At 59.4% G+C, this 17,615-nt stretch overlaps 1 protein-coding gene across 1 annotated transcript in view; it reads left to right on the top strand.

Annotated features, from left to right (window-relative positions):
* The first annotated feature begins 398 nt into the window (after positions 1 to 398).
* Positions 399 to 17,615, top strand: part of pold4 (DNA polymerase delta 4, accessory subunit) — a 43,179-nt gene continuing 25,962 nt past the window's right edge. Inside the window, exons 1-3 of the mRNA XM_087981679.1 lie at positions 399 to 789; positions 1,020 to 1,115; positions 15,967 to 16,078. Of these exons, the coding sequence (XP_087837805.1) occupies positions 702 to 789; positions 1,020 to 1,115; positions 15,967 to 16,078 (296 nt within the window). The 5' untranslated portion in view covers positions 399 to 701. The remainder of the gene's footprint in view (positions 790 to 1,019; positions 1,116 to 15,966; positions 16,079 to 17,615) is intronic.

Below are 17,615 nucleotides of genomic sequence, written 5' to 3' on the forward strand. Positions count from 1 at the left end.
GGTGACAGAGAGTGTGAGACAGATACACGCAGTGACAGAGAGTGTAATACAGACACACGGTGACAGAGACTGCAATAGTGACACACACAGTGACAGAGAATGTAATACAGACACACACAGTGACAGAGAGTGTAATACAGACACACGGTGACAGAGAGTGTGAGACAGATACACGCAGTGACAGAGAGTGTAATACAGACACACGGTGACAGAGACTGCAATAGTGACACACACAGTGACAGAGAGTGTAATACAGACTATGTCTCTCAGTCTATCCCTCGTTCTCTGTCTCCTTTCCTTTCTCTCTCACACACACTCACTCACTCTCTGCCGAGCTCCTCCCTTCTCTGTAGAGGAGATTACTTCCGTATTTTGACAGCAGATTCAGGAAGCAGGAAGTCCAGCTCTGCTCAGATCACCAGAAAGTGCTCCTCACCACTCTCCTGTCTCTGTCTGACTGCCTCTCCATCCATCACAACGTCCTGTATCTCTCTCTGTACCTGGCGTTCCCTCTGTCCAGATCTCTTTGCATCCCTCTAAACTCTCCTCGTCTGCCCCTCTCCCTCTGCCACACCGCTACCCCCACCCCTGACCTTCTCACAGCGATCCCTCTCTCTCTGCTCCCCAGCCTTTCCTCCCTCACCTGTTCCCTCCCCACCCGAACCCCCCCTGGACATTCTGTTTGGAGTGGGGACGTCAGAATGCAGTCACAGGTCACACGCGCGTACCCTGTGGTCAAGGGGGGGCAGAGGGCGGCCTCAACACAAAAGACAGAGCCAAGCAACACAGGTGAGTGGGAGAAGGAGAGGGTCACAGGGTGGAGGGTAGAGGGGTGGAGGGAGAGGCAGTGGAAAACATCAGGGCAATGGGGGAAAGGGGTGGCATTGGGTGGGCAGCAGGGAGCTGGAATGTGAACTGTGGAGGGATTAGTCGGTGACCGGCTCCTTGGCTTGACCATTCACTCTTGCTGCATTCCCACCCTGCCACTAACCTCCCCTCCTCCTCCTCCTCCTTCACAGGCCTCACAGACAGAGCAGCCACACTGTGCCCGAACGGGGACCACCTGGAGATACTCAAGGCCTTTGATTTACATTGGGAGTACGGTCCATGTTGTGGTAAGTTACAGCCTGACAATCTCTTTTAGCTTCCGCCTCGGAACACTCCAACCCCAGGGCATCAATGTGGATTTCACCAGCTTCCTCATTTCCCCTCCCACCCCCACCTCACCCAGCTCCAGCCTTCCAGCTCAGCACCGCCCTCATGACCTGTCCTACCTGCCTATCTTCCTTTCCATCTATCCACTCCACCCTCCTCCCTGACCTATCACCTCCACCCCCACCCCCATTCACCCATTGTACTATTGCTACCTTCCCCCACACTCCTCCCTGACCTATCACCTCCACCCCCACCCCCACTCACCCATTGTACTATTGCTACCTTCCCCCACCCTCCTCCCTGACCTATCACCTCCACCCCCACCCCCATTCACCCATTGTACTATTGCTACCTTCCCCCACACTCCTCCCTGACCTATCACCTCCACCCCCACCCCCACTCACCCATTGTACTATTGCTACCTTCCCCCACACTCCTCCCTGACCTATCACCTCCACCCCCACCCCCACTCACCCATTGTACTATTGCTACCTTCCCCCACCCTCCTCCCTGACCTATCACCTCCACCCCCACCCCCATTCACCCATTGTACTATTGCTACCTTCCCCCACCCTCCTCCCTGACCTATCACCTCCACCCCCACCCCCACTCACCCATTGTACTATTGCTACCTTCCCCCACCCTCTCCCTGACCTATCACCTCCACCCCCACCCCCATTCACCCATTGTACTATTGCTACCTTCCCCCACCCTCCTCCCTGACCTATCACCCCCACCTCCACCCCCACCCCCATTCACCCATTGTACTGTTTGCTACCTTCCCCCACCCTCCCCTCTGACCTATCACCTCCACCCCCACCCCCATTCACCTATTGTACTCTTTGCTACCTTCCCCCACCCTCCTCCCTGACCTATCACCTCCACCCCCACCCCCATTCACCTATTGTACTGTTTGCTACCTTCCCCCACCTTCCCCTCTGACCTATCACCTCCATCCCCACCCCCATTCACCCATTGTACTCTTTGCTACCTTCCCCCACCCTCCTCCCTGACCTATCACCTCCATCCCCACCCCCATTCACCCATTGTACTCTTTGCTACCTTCCCCCACCCTCCTCCCTGACCTATCACCCCCACCTCCACCCCCACCCCCATTCACCCATTGTACTGTTTGCTACCTTCCCCCACCCTCCCCTCTGACCTATCACCTCCATCCCACCCCCATTCACCTATTGTACTGTTTGCTACCTTCCCCCACCCTCCTCCCTGACCTATCACCTCCACCCCCACCCCCATTCACCCATTGTACTATTTGCTACCTTCCCCCACCCTCCCCTCTGACCTATCACCTCCATCCCACCCCCATTCACCTATTGTACTATTTGCTACCTTCCCCCACCCTCCCCTCTGACCTATCACCTCCACCCCCACCCCCATTCACCTATTGTACTCTTTGCTACCTTCCCCCACCCTCCTCCCTGACCTATCACCTCCACCCCCACCCCCATTCACCCATTGTACTGTTTGCTACCTTCCCCCACCCTCCCCTCTGATCTATCACCTCCACCCCCACCCCCATTCACCTATTGTACTCTTTGCTACCTTCCCCCACCCTCCTCCCTGACCTATCACCTCCACCCCCACCCCCATTCACCTATTGTACTCTTTGCTACCTTCCCCCACCCTCCTCCCTGACCTATCACCTCCATCCCCACCCCCATTCACCCCTTGTACTATTGCTACCTTCCCCCACCCTCCCCTCTGACCTATCACCTCCATCCCCACCCCCATTCACCCATTGTACTGTTTGCTACCTTCCCCCACTCTCCCCTCTGACCTATCACCTCCATCCCCACCCCCATTCACCCATTGTACTGTTTGCTACCTTCCCCCACCCTCCTCCCTGACCTATCACCTCCACCCTCACCCCCATTCACCTATTGTACTGTTTGCTACCTTCCCCCACCCTCCTCCCTGACCTATCACCTCCACCCCCACCCCCATTCACCCATTGTACTCTATCCTACTTTCTCCCCACCCCCACCCCCCTCTCATTCATCTCTCCACTCTGCAGGCACCCTGCCTCTATTCCTGATGAAGGGCTTTTGCCCGAAGCGTCGATTTTCCTGCTCCTCGGATGCTGCCTGACCTGCTGTGCTTTTCCAACACCACTCTAATCTAGACTCTGGTTTCCAGCATCTGCAGTCCTTGTTTTGACCTGATCTCTTTTAGCAATCGCAGTTGTCCAAGGCGATTCTGCCCCTTGGGACCATGTGGAAAGAGCCTTCTGATCAGTCCCAATCAACCCCCCCACCAACTACCACCACCACCATCTCAATCACTCGCCTCTGAATGCAGAACAATATTTTGTTCCATGCTTTTGGCCAACCCACACGCACGTAGATCCCAATAATTGCCACATTCTCAGGTGTCTCACATCCCCAGTGACTGTCAGATGTGAGGGAACGCCAGACTGAGAGCAGAAGGAGTTCACGATGACACTGAATTCAAGTGAAAAATAATCAACAGAGACTATTCAGAAATTCCATACTCATCACCTCTCTCTATCTCTGGAACCTCTTCCAGCTCCATCAAAATTCACAATCTTCCCAAAACTCGCTAACTATTCACTGTGACTGATTAGGATCGAGAACTTGCTGCCTGAGAGTGTGGGGGAGACAGGGTCATTCGGGGGGTTAGGGTGTGGGACATGCTGCCTGAGGGTGTGGGGGAGACAGGGTCATTCGAGGGGTTAGGGTGTGGGACGTGCTGCCTGAGAGTGTGGGGGAGGGAGGGTCATTCGGGGGGTTAGGGTGTGGGACATGCTGCCTGAGAGTGTGGGGGAGACAGGGTCATTCGAGGGGTTAGGGTGTGGGACGTGCTGCCCGAGAGTGTGGGGGAGACAGGGTCATTCGAGGGGTTAGGGTGTGGGACGTGCTGCCTGAGAGTGTGGGGGAGGGAGGGTCATTCGAGGGGTTAGGGTGTGGGACATGCTGCCTGAGAGTGTGGGGGAGAGAGGGTCATTCGAGGGGTTAGGGTGTGGGACATGCTGCCTGAGAGTGTGGGGAAGGGAGGGTCATTCGGGGGGTTAGGGTGTGGGACGTGCTGCCTGAGAGTGTGGGGGAGACAGGGTCATTCGAGGGGTTAGGGTGTGGAACGTGCTGCCTGAGAGTGTGGGGGAGACAGGGTCATTCGAGGGGTTAGGGTATGGGACGTGCTGCCTGAGAGTGTGGGGGAGACAGGGTCATTCGAGGGGTTAGGGTGTGGGACGTGCTGCCTGAGGGTGTGGGGGAGGGAGGGTCATTCGAGGGGTTAGGGTGTGGGACGTGCTGCCTGAGAGTGTGGGGGAGGGAGGGTCATTCGAGGGGTTAGGGTGTGGGACGTGCTGCCTGAGAGTGTGGGGGAGACAGGGTCATTCGAGGGGTTAGGGTGTGGGTGGTGCTGCCTGAGAGTGTGGGGGAGGGAGGGTCATTCGAGGGGTTCGGGTGTAGGACGTGCTGCCTGAGAGTGTGGGGGAAGGAGGGTCATTCGAGGGGTTAGGGTGTGGAACGTGCTGCCTGAGAGTGTGGGGGAGACAGGGTCATTTGAGGGGTTAGCGTGTGGGGCGTGCTGCCTGAGAGTGTGGGGGAGACAGGGTCATTCGAGGGGTTAGGGTGTGGGACGTGCTGCCTGAGGGTGTGGGGGAGGGAGGGTCATTCGAGGGGTTAGGGTGTGGGACGTGCTGCCTGAGAGTGTGGGGGAGGGAGGGTCATTCGAGGGGTTAGGGTGTGGAACGTGCTGCCTGAGAGTGTGGGGGAGGGAGGGTCATTCGAGGGGTTAGGGTGTGGGACGTGCTGCCTGAGAGTGTGAGGGAGGGAGGGTCATTCGAGGGGTTAGGGTGTGGGACGTGCTGCCTAAGAGTGTGGGGGAGGGAGGGTCATTCGAGGGGTTAGGGTGTGGGACGTGCTGCCTGAGAGTGTGAGGGGGACAGGGTCATTTGAGGGGTTAGGGTGTGGGACGTGCTGCCTGAGAGTGTGGGGGAGGGAGGGTCATTCGAGGGGTTAGGGTGTGGGACGTGCTGCCTGAGAGTGTGGGGGAGACAGGGTCATTCGAGGGGTTAGGGTGTGGAACGTGCTGCCTGAGAGTGTGGGGGAGACAGGGTCATTCGAGGGGTTAGGGTGTGGGACGTGCTGCCTGAGAGTGTGGGGGAGGGAGGGTCATTCGAGGGGTTAGGGTGTGGGACGTGCTGCCTGAGAGTGTGGGGGAGGGAGGGTCATTCGAGGGGTTAGGGTGTGGAACGTGCTGCCTGAGGGTGTGGGGGAGACAGGGTTATTCGAGGGGTTAGGGTGTGGGACGTGCTGCCTGAGAGTGTGGGGGAGGGAGGGTCATTCGAGGGGTTAGGGTGTGGAACGTGCTGCCTGAGGGTGTGGGGGAGACAGGGTCATTCGAGGGGTTAGGGTGTGGGACATGCTGCCTGAGAGCGTGGGGGACACAGGGTCATTCGAGGGGTTAGGGTGTGGGACGTGCTGCCTGAGAGTGTGGGGGAGACAGGGTCATTCGAGGGGTTAGGGTGTGGAACGTGCTGCCTGGGAGCGTGGGGGAGGGAGGGTCATTCGAGGGGTTAGCGTGTGGGACGTGCTGCCTGAGAGTGTGGGGGAGACAGGGTCATTTGAGGGGTTAGGGTGTGGAACGTGCTGCCTGGGAGCGTGGGGGAGGGAGGGTCATTCGAGGGGTTAGCGTGTGGGACGTGCTGCCTGAGAGTGTGGGGGAGGGAGGGTCATTCAAGGGGTTAGGGTGTGGATTGTGCTGCCTGAGAGTGTGGGGGAGGGAGGGTCATTCGAGGGGTTAGGGTGTGGGACGTGCCGCCCGAGAGTGTGGGGGAGACAGGGTCATTTGAGGGGTTAGGGTGTGGGACGTGCTGCCTGAGAGTGTGGGGGAGACAGGGTCATTCGAGGGGTTAGGGTGTGGGACGTGCTGCCTGAGAATGTGGAGGAAGGAGGGTCATTCGAGGGGTTAGGGTGTGGAACGTGCTGCCTGAGAGTGTGGGGGAGACAGGGTCATTTGAGGGGTTAGGGTGTGGAACGTGCTGCCCGAGAGTGTGGGGGAGACAGGTTCATTCGGGGGGTTAGGGTGTGGGACGTGCTGCCTGAGAGTGTGGGGGAGGGAGGGTCATTCGAGGGGTTAGGGTGTGGGACGTGCTGCCTGAGAGTGTGGGGGAGGGAGGGTCATTCGAGGGGTTAGGGTGTGGGACGTGCTGCCTGAGGGTGTGGGGGAGGGAGGGTCATTCGGGGGGTTAGGGTGTGGGACGTGCTGCCTGAGAGTGTGGGGGAGGGAGGGTCATTCGAGGGGTTAGGGTGTGGGACGTGCTGCCTGAGAGTGTGGGGGAGACAGGGTCATTCGAGGGGTTAGGGTGTGGGACGTGCTGCCTGAGAGTGTGGGGGAGGGAGGGTCATTCGAGGGGTTAGGGTGTGGGACGTGGTGCCTGAGAGTGTGGGGGAGGGAGGGTCATTCGAGGGGTTAGGGTGTGGGACGTGCTGCCGGAGGGTGTGGGGGAGACAGGGTCATTCGAGGAGTTAGGGTTTGGAAGGGGCTGCCTGAGGGTGTGGGGGAGACAGGGTCATTCGAGGGGTTAGGGTGTGGGACGTGCTGCCTGAGGGTGTGGGGGGAGGGAGGGTCATTCGAGGGGTTAGGGTGTGGGGCGTGCTGCCTGAGTGTGGGGGGGGAAGGGTCATTCGAGGGGTTAGGGTGTAGGACGTGCTGCCTGAGAGTGTGGGGGAGGGAGGGTCATTCGAGGGGTTAGGGTATGGAACGTGCTGCCTGAGAGTGTGGGGGAGGGAGGGTCATTCGAGGGGTTAGGGTGTGGGACGTGCTGCCTGAGAGTGTGGGGGAGGGAGGGTCATTCGAGGGGTTAGGGTGTGGGACGTGCTGCCTGAGAGTGTGGGGGAGACTCGGTCATTCGAGGGGTTAGGGTGTGGGACGTGCTGCCTGAGAGTGTGGGGGAGGGAGGGTCATTCGAGGGGTTAGGGTGTGGGACGTGCTGCCTGAGAGTGTGGGGGAGACAGGGTCATTCGAGGGGTTAGGGTGTGGGACGTGCTGCCTGAGAATGTGGAGGAAGGAGGGTCATTCGAGGGGTTAGGGTGTGGAACGTGCTGCCTGAGAGTGTGGGGGAGACAGGGTCATTTGAGGGGTTAGGGTGTGGAACGTGCTGCCCGAGAGTGTGGGGGAGACAGGTTCATTCGGGGGGTTAGGGTGTGGGACGTGCTGCCTGAGAGTGTGGGGGAGGGAGGGTCATTCGAGGGGTTAGGGTGTGGGACGTGCTGCCTGAGAGTGTGGGGGAGGGAGGGTCATTCGAGGGGTTAGGGTGTGGGACGTGCTGCCTGAGGGTGTGGGGGAGGGAGGGTCATTCGGGGGGTTAGGGTGTGGGACGTGCTGCCTGAGAGTGTGGGGGAGGGAGGGTCATTCGAGGGGTTAGGGTGTGGGACGTGCTGCCTGAGAGTGTGGGGGAGGGAGGGTTATTCGAGGGGTTAGGGTGTGGGACGTGCTGCCTGAGAGTGTGGGGGAGGGAGGGTCATTCGAGGGGTTAGGGTATGGAACGTGCTGCCTGAGAGTGTGGGGGAGGGAGGGTCATTCGAGGGGTTAGGGTGTGGGACGTGCTGCCTGAGAGTGTGGGGGAGGGAGGGTCATTCGAGGGGTTAGGGTGTGGGACGTGCTGCCTGAGAGTGTGGGGGAGACTCGGTCATTCGAGGGGTTAGGGTGTGGGACGTGCTGCCTGAGAGTGTGGGGGAGGGAGGGTCATTCGAGGGGTTAGGGTGTGGGACGTGCTGCCTGAGGGTGTGGGGGAGACAGGGTCATTCGAGGGGTTAGGGTGTGGGACGTGCTGCCGGAGGGTGTGGGGGAGACAGGGTCATTCGAGGAGTTAGGGTTTGGAAGGGGCTGCCTGAGAGTGTGGGGGAGACAGGGTCATTCGAGGGGTTAGGGTGTGGGACGTGCTGCCTGAGTGTGTGGGGGAGACGGGGTCATTCGAGGGGTTAGGGTGTGGGACGTGCTGCCTGAGTGTGGGGGGGGAAGGGTCATTCGAGGGGTTAGGGTGTGGGACGTGCTGCCTGAGAGTGTGGGGGAGGGAGGGTCATTCGAGGGGTTAGGTTGTGGGACGTGCTGCCTGAAAGTGTGGGGGAGACAGGGTCATTCGAGGGGTTAGGTTGTGGGACGTGCTGCCTGAGAGTGTGGGGGAGACAGGGTCATTCGAGGGGTTAGGGTGTGGGACGTGCTGCCTGAGAGTGTGGGGGAGACAGGGTCATTCGAGGGGTTAGGGTGTGGGACGTGCTGCCTGAGAGTGTGGGGGAGGGAGGGTCATTCGAGGGGTTAGGGTGTGGGACGTGCTGCCTGAGAGTGTGGGGGAGACTCGGTCATTCGAGGGGTTAGGGTGTGGGACGTGCTGCCTGAGAGTGTGGGGGAGGGAGGGTCATTCGAGGGGTTAGGGTGTGGGACGTGCTGCCTGAGGGTGTGGGGGAGACAGGGTCATTCGAGGGGTTAGGGTGTGGGACGTGCTGCCTGAGAGTGTGGGGGAGGGAGGGTCATTCGAGGGGTTAGGGTGTGGGACGTGGTGCCTGAGAGTGTGGGGGAGGGAGGGTCATTCGAGGGGTTAGGGTGTGGGACGTGCTGCCGGAGGGTGTGGGGGAGACAGGGTCATTCGAGGAGTTAGGGTTTGGAAGGGGCTGCCTGAGGGTGTGGGGGAGACAGGGTCATTCGAGGGGTTAGGGTGTGGGACGTGCTGCCTGAGGGTGTGGGGGGAGGGAGGGTCATTCGAGGGGTTAGGGTGTGGGGCGTGCTGCCTGAGTGTGGGGGGGGAAGGGTCATTCGAGGGGTTAGGGTGTAGGACGTGCTGCCTGAGAGTGTGGGGGAGGGAGGGTCATTCGAGGGGTTAGGGTATGGAACGTGCTGCCTGAGAGTGTGGGGGAGGGAGGGTCATTCGAGGGGTTAGGGTGTGGGACGTGCTGCCTGAGAGTGTGGGGGAGGGAGGGTCATTCGAGGGGTTAGGGTGTGGGACGTGCTGCCTGAGAGTGTGGGGGAGACTCGGTCATTCGAGGGGTTAGGGTGTGGGACGTGCTGCCTGAGAGTGTGGGGGAGGGAGGGTCATTCGAGGGGTTAGGGTGTGGGACGTGCTGCCTGAGAGTGTGGGGGAGACAGGGTCATTCGAGGGGTTAGGGTGTGGGACGTGCTGCCTGAGAATGTGGAGGAAGGAGGGTCATTCGAGGGGTTAGGGTGTGGAACGTGCTGCCTGAGAGTGTGGGGGAGACAGGGTCATTTGAGGGGTTAGGGTGTGGAACGTGCTGCCCGAGAGTGTGGGGGAGACAGGTTCATTCGGGGGGTTAGGGTGTGGGACGTGCTGCCTGAGAGTGTGGGGGAGGGAGGGTCATTCGAGGGGTTAGGGTGTGGGACGTGCTGCCTGAGAGTGTGGGGGAGGGAGGGTCATTCGAGGGGTTAGGGTGTGGGACGTGCTGCCTGAGGGTGTGGGGGAGGGAGGGTCATTCGGGGGGTTAGGGTGTGGGACGTGCTGCCTGAGAGTGTGGGGGAGGGAGGGTCATTCGAGGGGTTAGGGTGTGGGACGTGCTGCCTGAGAGTGTGGGGGAGGGAGGGTTATTCGAGGGGTTAGGGTGTGGGACGTGCTGCCTGAGAGTGTGGGGGAGGGAGGGTCATTCGAGGGGTTAGGGTATGGAACGTGCTGCCTGAGAGTGTGGGGGAGGGAGGGTCATTCGAGGGGTTAGGGTGTGGGACGTGCTGCCTGAGAGTGTGGGGGAGGGAGGGTCATTCGAGGGGTTAGGGTGTGGGACGTGCTGCCTGAGAGTGTGGGGGAGACTCGGTCATTCGAGGGGTTAGGGTGTGGGACGTGCTGCCTGAGAGTGTGGGGGAGGGAGGGTCATTCGAGGGGTTAGGGTGTGGGACGTGCTGCCTGAGGGTGTGGGGGAGACAGGGTCATTCGAGGGGTTAGGGTGTGGGACGTGCTGCCGGAGGGTGTGGGGGAGACAGGGTCATTCGAGGAGTTAGGGTTTGGAAGGGGCTGCCTGAGAGTGTGGGGGAGACAGGGTCATTCGAGGGGTTAGGGTGTGGGACGTGCTGCCTGAGTGTGTGGGGGAGACGGGGTCATTCGAGGGGTTAGGGTGTGGGACGTGCTGCCTGAGTGTGGGGGGGGAAGGGTCATTCGAGGGGTTAGGGTGTGGGACGTGCTGCCTGAGAGTGTGGGGGAGGGAGGGTCATTCGAGGGGTTAGGTTGTGGGACGTGCTGCCTGAAAGTGTGGGGGAGACAGGGTCATTCGAGGGGTTAGGTTGTGGGACGTGCTGCCTGAGAGTGTGGGGGAGACAGGGTCATTCGAGGGGTTAGGGTGTGGGACGTGCTGCCTGAGAGTGTGGGGGAGACAGGGTCATTCGAGGGGTTAGGGTGTGGGACGTGCTGCCTGAGAGTGTGGGGGAGGGAGGGTCATTCGAGGGGTTAGGGTGTGGGACGTGCTGCCTGAGAGTGTGGGGGAGACTCGGTCATTCGAGGGGTTAGGGTGTGGGACGTGCTGCCTGAGAGTGTGGGGGAGGGAGGGTCATTCGAGGGGTTAGGGTGTGGGACGTGCTGCCTGAGGGTGTGGGGGAGACAGGGTCATTCGAGGGGTTAGGGTGTGGGACGTGCTGCCGGAGGGTGTGGGGGAGACAGGGTCATTCGAGGAGTTAGGGTTTGGAAGGGGCTGCCTGAGAGTGTGGGGGAGACAGGGTCATTCGAGGGGTTAGGGTGTGGGACGTGCTGCCTGAGTGTGTGGGGGAGACGGGGTCATTCGAGGGGTTAGGGTGTGGGACGTGCTGCCTGAGTGTGGGGGGGGAAGGGTCATTCGAGGGGTTAGGGTGTGGGACGTGCTGCCTGAGAGTGTGGGGGAGGGAGGGTCATTCGAGGGGTTAGGTTGTGGGACGTGCTGCCTGAAAGTGTGGGGGAGACAGGGTCATTCGAGGGGTTAGGTTGTGGGACGTGCTGCCTGAGAGTGTGGGGGAGACAGGGTCATTCGAGGGGTTAGGGTGTGGGACGTGCTGCCTGAGAGTGTGGGGGAGACAGGGTCATTCGAGGGGTTAGGGTGTGGGACGTGCTGCCTGAGAGTGTGGGGGAGACAGGGTCATTCGAGGGGTTAGGGTGTGGGACGTGCTGCCTGAGTGTGGGGGAGACAGGGTCATTCGAGGGGTTAGGGTGTGGGACGTGCTGCCTGAGAGTGTGGGGGAGACAGGGTCATTCGAGGGGTTAGGGTGTGGGACGTGCTGCCTGAGAGTGTGGGGGAGGGAGGGTCATTCGAGGGGTTAGCGTGTGGGACGTGCTGCCTGAGAGTGTGGGGGAGACAGGGTCATTTGAGGGGTTAGGGTGTGGAACGTGCTGCCTGAGAGTGTGGGGGAGGGAGGGTCATTCGAGGGGTTAGAGTGTGGAACGTGCTGCCTGAGAGTGTGGGGGAGGGAGGGTCATTCGAGGGGTTAGGGTGTGGGACGTGCTGCCTGAGAGTGTGGGGGAGACTCGGTCATTCGAGGGGTTAGGGTGTGGGACGTGCTGCCTGAGAGTGTGGGGGAGGGAGGGTCATTCGAGGGGTTAGGGTGTGGGACGTGCTGCCTGAGGGTGTGGGGGAGACAGGGTCATTCGAGGGGTTAGGGTGTGGGACGTGCTGCCGGAGGGTGTGGGGGAGACAGGGTCATTCGAGGAGTTAGGGTTTGGAAGGGGCTGCCTGAGAGTGTGGGGGAGACAGGGTCATTCGAGGGGTTAGGGTGTGGGACGTGCTGCCTGAGTGTGTGGGGGAGACGGGGTCATTCGAGGGGTTAGGGTGTGGGACGTGCTGCCTGAGTGTGGGGGGGGAAGGGTCATTCGAGGGGTTAGGGTGTAGGACGTGCTGCCTGAGAGTGTGGGGGAGGGAGGGTCATTCGAGAGGTTAGGGTGTGGGACGTGCTGCCTGAGAGTGTGGGGGAGACAGGGTCATTCGAGGGGTTAGGGTGTGGGACGTGCTGCCTGAGAGTGTGGGGGAGGGAGGGTCATTCGAGGGGTTAGGGTGTGGGACGTGCTGCCTGAGAGTGTGGGGGGAGGGAGGGTCATTCGAGAGGTTAGGGTGTGGGACGTGCTGCCTGAGAGTGTGGGGGAGACAGGGTCATTCGAGGGGTTAGGGTGTGGGACGTGCTGCCTGAGAGTGTGGAGGAGGGAGGGTCATTCGAGAGGTTAGGGTGTGGGACGTGCTGCCTGAGAGTGTGGGGGAGACAGGGTCATTCGAGGGGTTAGGGTGTGGGACGTGCTGCCTGAGAGTGTGGGGGAGACAGGGTCATTCGAGGGGTTAGGGTGTGGGACGTGCTGCCTGGGAGCGTGGGGGAGACAGGGTCATTCGAGGGGTTAGGGTGTGGAACGTGCTGCCTGGGAGCGTGGGGGAGGGAGGGTCATTCGAGGGGTTAGCGTGTGGGACGTGCTGCCTGAGAGTGTGGGGGAGGGAGGGTCATTCAAGGGGTTAGGGTGTGGATTGTGCTGCCTGAGAGTGTGGGGGAGGGAGGGTCATTCGAGGGGTTAGGGTGTGGGACGTGCTGCCCGAGAGTGTGGGGGAGACAGGGTCATTCGAGGGGTTAGGGTGTGGGACGTGCTGCCTGAGAGTGTGGGGGAGACAGGGTCATTCGAGGGGTTAGGGTGTGGGACGTGCTGCCTGAGGGTGTGGGGGGAGGGAGGGTCATTCGAGGGGTTAGGGTGTGGGGCGTGCTGCCTGAGAGTGTGGGGGGAGGGAGGGTCATTCGAGAGGTTAGGGTGTGGGACGTGCTGCCTGAGAGTGTGGGGGGAGGGAGGGTCATTCGAGAGGTTAGGGTGTGGGACGTGCTGCCTGAGAGTGTGGGGGAGACAGGGTCATTCGAGGGGTTAGGGTGTGGAACGTGCTCCCTGAGAGTGTGGGGGAGACAGGGTCATTCGAGGGGTTAGGGTGTGGGACGTGCTGCCTGAGAGTGTGGGGGAGGGAGGGTCATTCGAGGGGTTAGGTTGTGGGACGTGCTGCCTGAAAGTGTGGGGGAGACAGGGTCATTCGAGGGGTTAGGTTGTGGGACGTGCTGCCTGAGAGTGTGGGGGAGACAGGGTCATTCGAGGGGTTAGGGTGTGGGACGTGCTGCCTGAGAGTGTGGGGGAGACAGGGTCATTCGAGGGGTTAGGGTGTGGGACGTGCTCCCTGAGAGTGTGAGGGAGACAGGGTCATTCGAGGGGTTAGGGTGTGGAACGTGCTGCCTGAGAGTGTGGAGGAGGGAGGGTCATTCGAGAGGTTAGGGTGTGGGACGTGCTGCCTGAGAGTGTGGGGGGAGGGAGGGTCATTCGAGGGGTTAGGGTGTGGGACGTGCTGCCTGAGAGTGTGGGGGAGGGAGGGTCATTCGAGGGGTTAGGGTGTGGGACGTGCTGCCTGAGAGTGTGGGGGAGACAGGGTCATTCGAGGGGTTAGGGTGTGGGACGTGCTGCCTGAGAGTGTGGGGGAGGGAGGGTCATTCGAGGGGTTAGGGTGTGGGACGTGCTGCCTGAGAGTGTGGAGGAGGGAGGGTCATTCGAGGGGTTAGGGTGTGGAACGTGCTGCCTGAGAGTGTGGGGGAGGGAGGGTCATTCGAGGGGTTAGGGTGTGGGACGTGCTGCCTGAGAGTGTGGGGGTGGGAGGGTCATTCAAGGGGTTAGGGTGTGGGACGTGCTGCCTGAGGGTGTGGGGGAGGGAGGGTCATTCGAGGGGTTAGGGTGTGGGACGTGCTGCCTGAGGGTGTGGGGGAGACAGGGTCATTCGAGGGGTTAGGGTGTGGGACGTGCTGCCTGAGAGTGTGGGGGTGGGAGGGTCATTCAAGGGGTTAGGGTGTGGGACGTGCTGCCTGAGAGTGTGGGGGAGGGAGGGTCATTCGAGGGGTTAGGGTGTGGGACGTGGTCCCTGAGAGTGTGGGGGAGACAGGGTCATTCGAGGGGTTAGGGTGTGGAACGTACTGCCTGAGAGTGTGGGGGAGACAGGGTCATTTGAGGGGTTAGGGTGTGGGACGTGCTGCCTGAGAGTGTGGGGGAGACAGGGTCATTCGAGGGGTTAGGGTGTGGGACGTGCTGCCTGAGAGTGTGGGGAAGGGAGGGTCATTCAAGGGGTTAGGGTGTGGAACGTGCTGCCTGAGAGTGTGGGGGAGACAGGGTCATTCAAGGGGTTAGGGTGTGGGACGTGCTGCCTGAGAGTGTGGGGGGAGGGAGGGTCATTCGAGGGGTTAGGGTGTGGGACGTGGTCCCTGAGAGTGTGGGGGAGACAGGGTCATTCGAGGGGTTAGGGTGTGGAACGTACTGCCTGAGAGTGTGGGGGAGACAGGGTCATTCGAGGGGTTAGGGTGTGGGACGTGCTGCCTGAGAGTGTGGAGGAGGGAGGGTCATTCAAGGGGTTAGGGTGTGGGACGTGCTCCCTGAGAGTGTGGGGGGAGGGAGGGTCATTCAAGGGGTTAGGGTGTGGGACGTGGTCCCTGAGAGTGTGGGGGAGACAGGGTCATTCAAGGGGTTAGGGTGTGGGACGTGCTGCCTGAGAGTGTGGGGGAGGGAGGGTCATTCAAGGGGTTAGGGTGTGGGACGTGCTGCCTGAGAGTGTGGAGGAGGGAGGGTCATTCAAGGGGTTAGGGTGTGGGACGTGCTCCCTGAGAGTGTGGGGGGAGGGAGGGTCATTCAAGGGGTTAGGGTGTGGGACGTGCTGCCTGAGAGTGTGGGGGAGGGAGGGTCATTCAAGGGGTTAGGGTGTGGAACGTGCTGCCTGAGAGTGTGGGGGAGACAGGGTCATTCGAGGGGTTAGGGTGTGGAACGTACTGCCTGAGAGTGTGGGGGAGACAGGGTCATTTGAGGGGTTAGGGTGTGGGACGTGCTGCCTGAGAGTGTGGGGGGAGGGAGGGTCATTCAAGGGGTTAGGGTGTGGGACGTGCTGCCTGAGAGTGTGGGGGAGGGAGGGTCATTCAAGGGGTTAGGGTGTGGGACGTGCTGCCTGAGAGTGTGGGGGAGGGAGGGTCATTCAAGGGTTTAGAGTGTGGAACGTGCTGCCTGAGAGTGTGGGGGAGACAGGGTCATTCGAGGGGTTAGGGTGTGGAACGTGCTGCCTGAGAGTGTGGGGGAGGGAGGGTCATTCGAGGGGTTAGGGTGTAGAACATGCTGCCTGAGAGTGTGGGGGAGACAGGGTCATTCGAGGGGTTAGGGTGTGGGACGTGCTGCCTGAGAGTGTGGGGGAGACAGGATCATTCGAGGGGTTAGGGTGTGGAACGTGCTGCCTGAGAGTGTGGGGGAGGGAGGGTCATTCGAGGGGTTAGGGTGTGGGACGTGCTGCCTGAGAGTGTGGGGGAGGGAGGGTCATTCGAGGGGTTAGGGTGTGGGACGTGCTGCCTGTGAGTGTGGGGTAGGGAGGGTCATTCGAGGGGTTAGGGTGTGGGACGTGCTGACCGAGAGTGTGGGGGGAGGGAGGGTCATTCGGGGGGTTAGGCTGTGGGACGTGCTGCCTGAGGGTGTGGGGGAGCAAGGTACAATCGAGGCTGTAAATGGAATTAGGTCAAGATCTGAAAAGGGGACTGGATGGAACCGAAATCAACAGTTACCCAATAAATTGCTCCCTTAGAGGGCCAGCTCAGACATTCAGAGCAAAGAGCCTCACTCTGCCCTTCAACCAATCTATGTCTCTTTGAGACACCTTCTAACCACTTCCAAGCACTTTATTGAAGTTTAGCCTCAATTTTTTTCTCAATGGCGTCTCCTTTTCACTGGACACCAGTCCACGAAAATGTTGCACATTCCACAGGGTCAAGCGCTATGCGGCTTGTGAACGATTGTCCAACACTTTGCCCATTTCCACTCCACCACCATCCCCACCTGCACAGGTATCACGCGCATCGAGAGGTGGGAACGAGCCAACCGGATGGGTCTCCGGCCTCCACATAACGTCAGGGAACTGCTCCATCATCATAAGACGGATATCAAATATCAAGAGAGGTTAGTTGCTTCAATTCATAACTGAGCATCCAACGGTCTTTCTGTGGTGGGAGCACAGAGGGAGGGAGGGAGGGGGTGTAAAATATTTCTACACCATCCATAGTCATTGGTGGCTGAGCCACGCATTAAAAACTGGTCATAACTGAAGTGGGCAGCCAGGAGGCAGCTACAGTTTAGCACATGGAATACAAACAGGGAGCAGAGTATTCTTAAACTGAAAGGTGACGGCAGCGCACTGCCATACAGACAGATCCGGGTATCTGGGACATGAACCGCAACAAGTTAGAGTTTTATTTGCAGGGATGAGCTGGCAAGATGGATACAGAACTGGCTTAGTCATAGGTGAGAGAAGGTAGCAGTTGAAGGATGCGTTTTGAAATGGAGGATTGTGACTAGTGGTGGCCCGTGGAGATCAATGCTGGGACCTCTGCTGTTCATGATCTACATAAACGATTTGGAGGAAAAGGTAGCTGCTGGAATTAGTAAGTTTGTAGACGATACAAAGACTGGTGGAGTTGTGGATAGTGAGGAGGATTGTCAGAGGATACAGCAGGAAAAAAAGTCAGTTGGAGGCTTGGGCAGAAAGATGGCAGATGGAGTGTAATCCAAACAAATGTGAGGTGCTGCGTTTTGGAAGGTCAAGTACAGGTGGAAATTATACAGCGAATGGCAGAACCCTCTGGACTATCGATATGCAGAGGGATCTGGGTGTGCAGGTGCACAGATCACTGAAGGTAGCAGCACAAGTAGATAAGGTAGTAACAAAAGGCTTTTGGAAGGGAATATAAGGATAGCCAAATTATCATGCAGCTTTAGTTCAGCTACACTTGGAATATTGTGTACAGTTCTGGTCACAATATTCCTGATGAAGAGGTTATGCTCAAAACGTCGAATCCCCTGCTCCTCAGATGCTGCCTAACTGGCTGCGCTTTTCCAGCATCACAATCTTTGACTCTGATCTCCAGCATCTGCAGTCCTCACTTCCTCCTACAGTTCTGATCACCATACTCCCAGAAGGATATGGATGCTTTGTCGATGGTATAGAAAACATTTACCAGGATGTTGCCTGGTATGGGGGGCTTTTAGCTTTGAAGAAAGGTTGGACAGACTGGGGTTTTTTTTTGTCTAGAACACAAGAGTTTGAGGGCGACCCCAATCGACATTTATAAGACTGTGAGTGGCATGGATGCAGCGGAAAGTATGAGGCTTTTTCCCAAAGGTGGAGGGGTCATTACTAGGGGGCACAGGTTCAAGGTGCGAGGGGAGGGGAAGTTTAACAGAGATGTGCAAGGTAAGTTTGCCACTCAAAGGGTGGTGAATGCCTGGAAGGCGCTGCCAGAAGAGTTGGTGGAAGTGGACACAATAGCAGCATTCAAGATGCAGCTGGACAATTACCTGAATAGGAAGAGGACAGAGGGATATAGATCCTGTAAGTGAAGACAGTTTCATTATGAATGTGCAAAATGTGGCAGTGCAGGCTGGGAGGGCTTACGAACCTGTTCCTATGTTGTATTGTGTTTTTGCTTTTTTTGTTCTG

The sequence above is a fragment of the Chiloscyllium plagiosum genome, unplaced genomic scaffold (assembly GCF_037043375.1).
Source record: "Chiloscyllium plagiosum isolate Xiang-an unplaced genomic scaffold, Cpla_swu_hap1 HiC_scaffold_40, whole genome shotgun sequence".
Classification (NCBI taxonomy): domain Eukaryota; kingdom Metazoa; phylum Chordata; class Chondrichthyes; order Orectolobiformes; family Hemiscylliidae; genus Chiloscyllium; species Chiloscyllium plagiosum.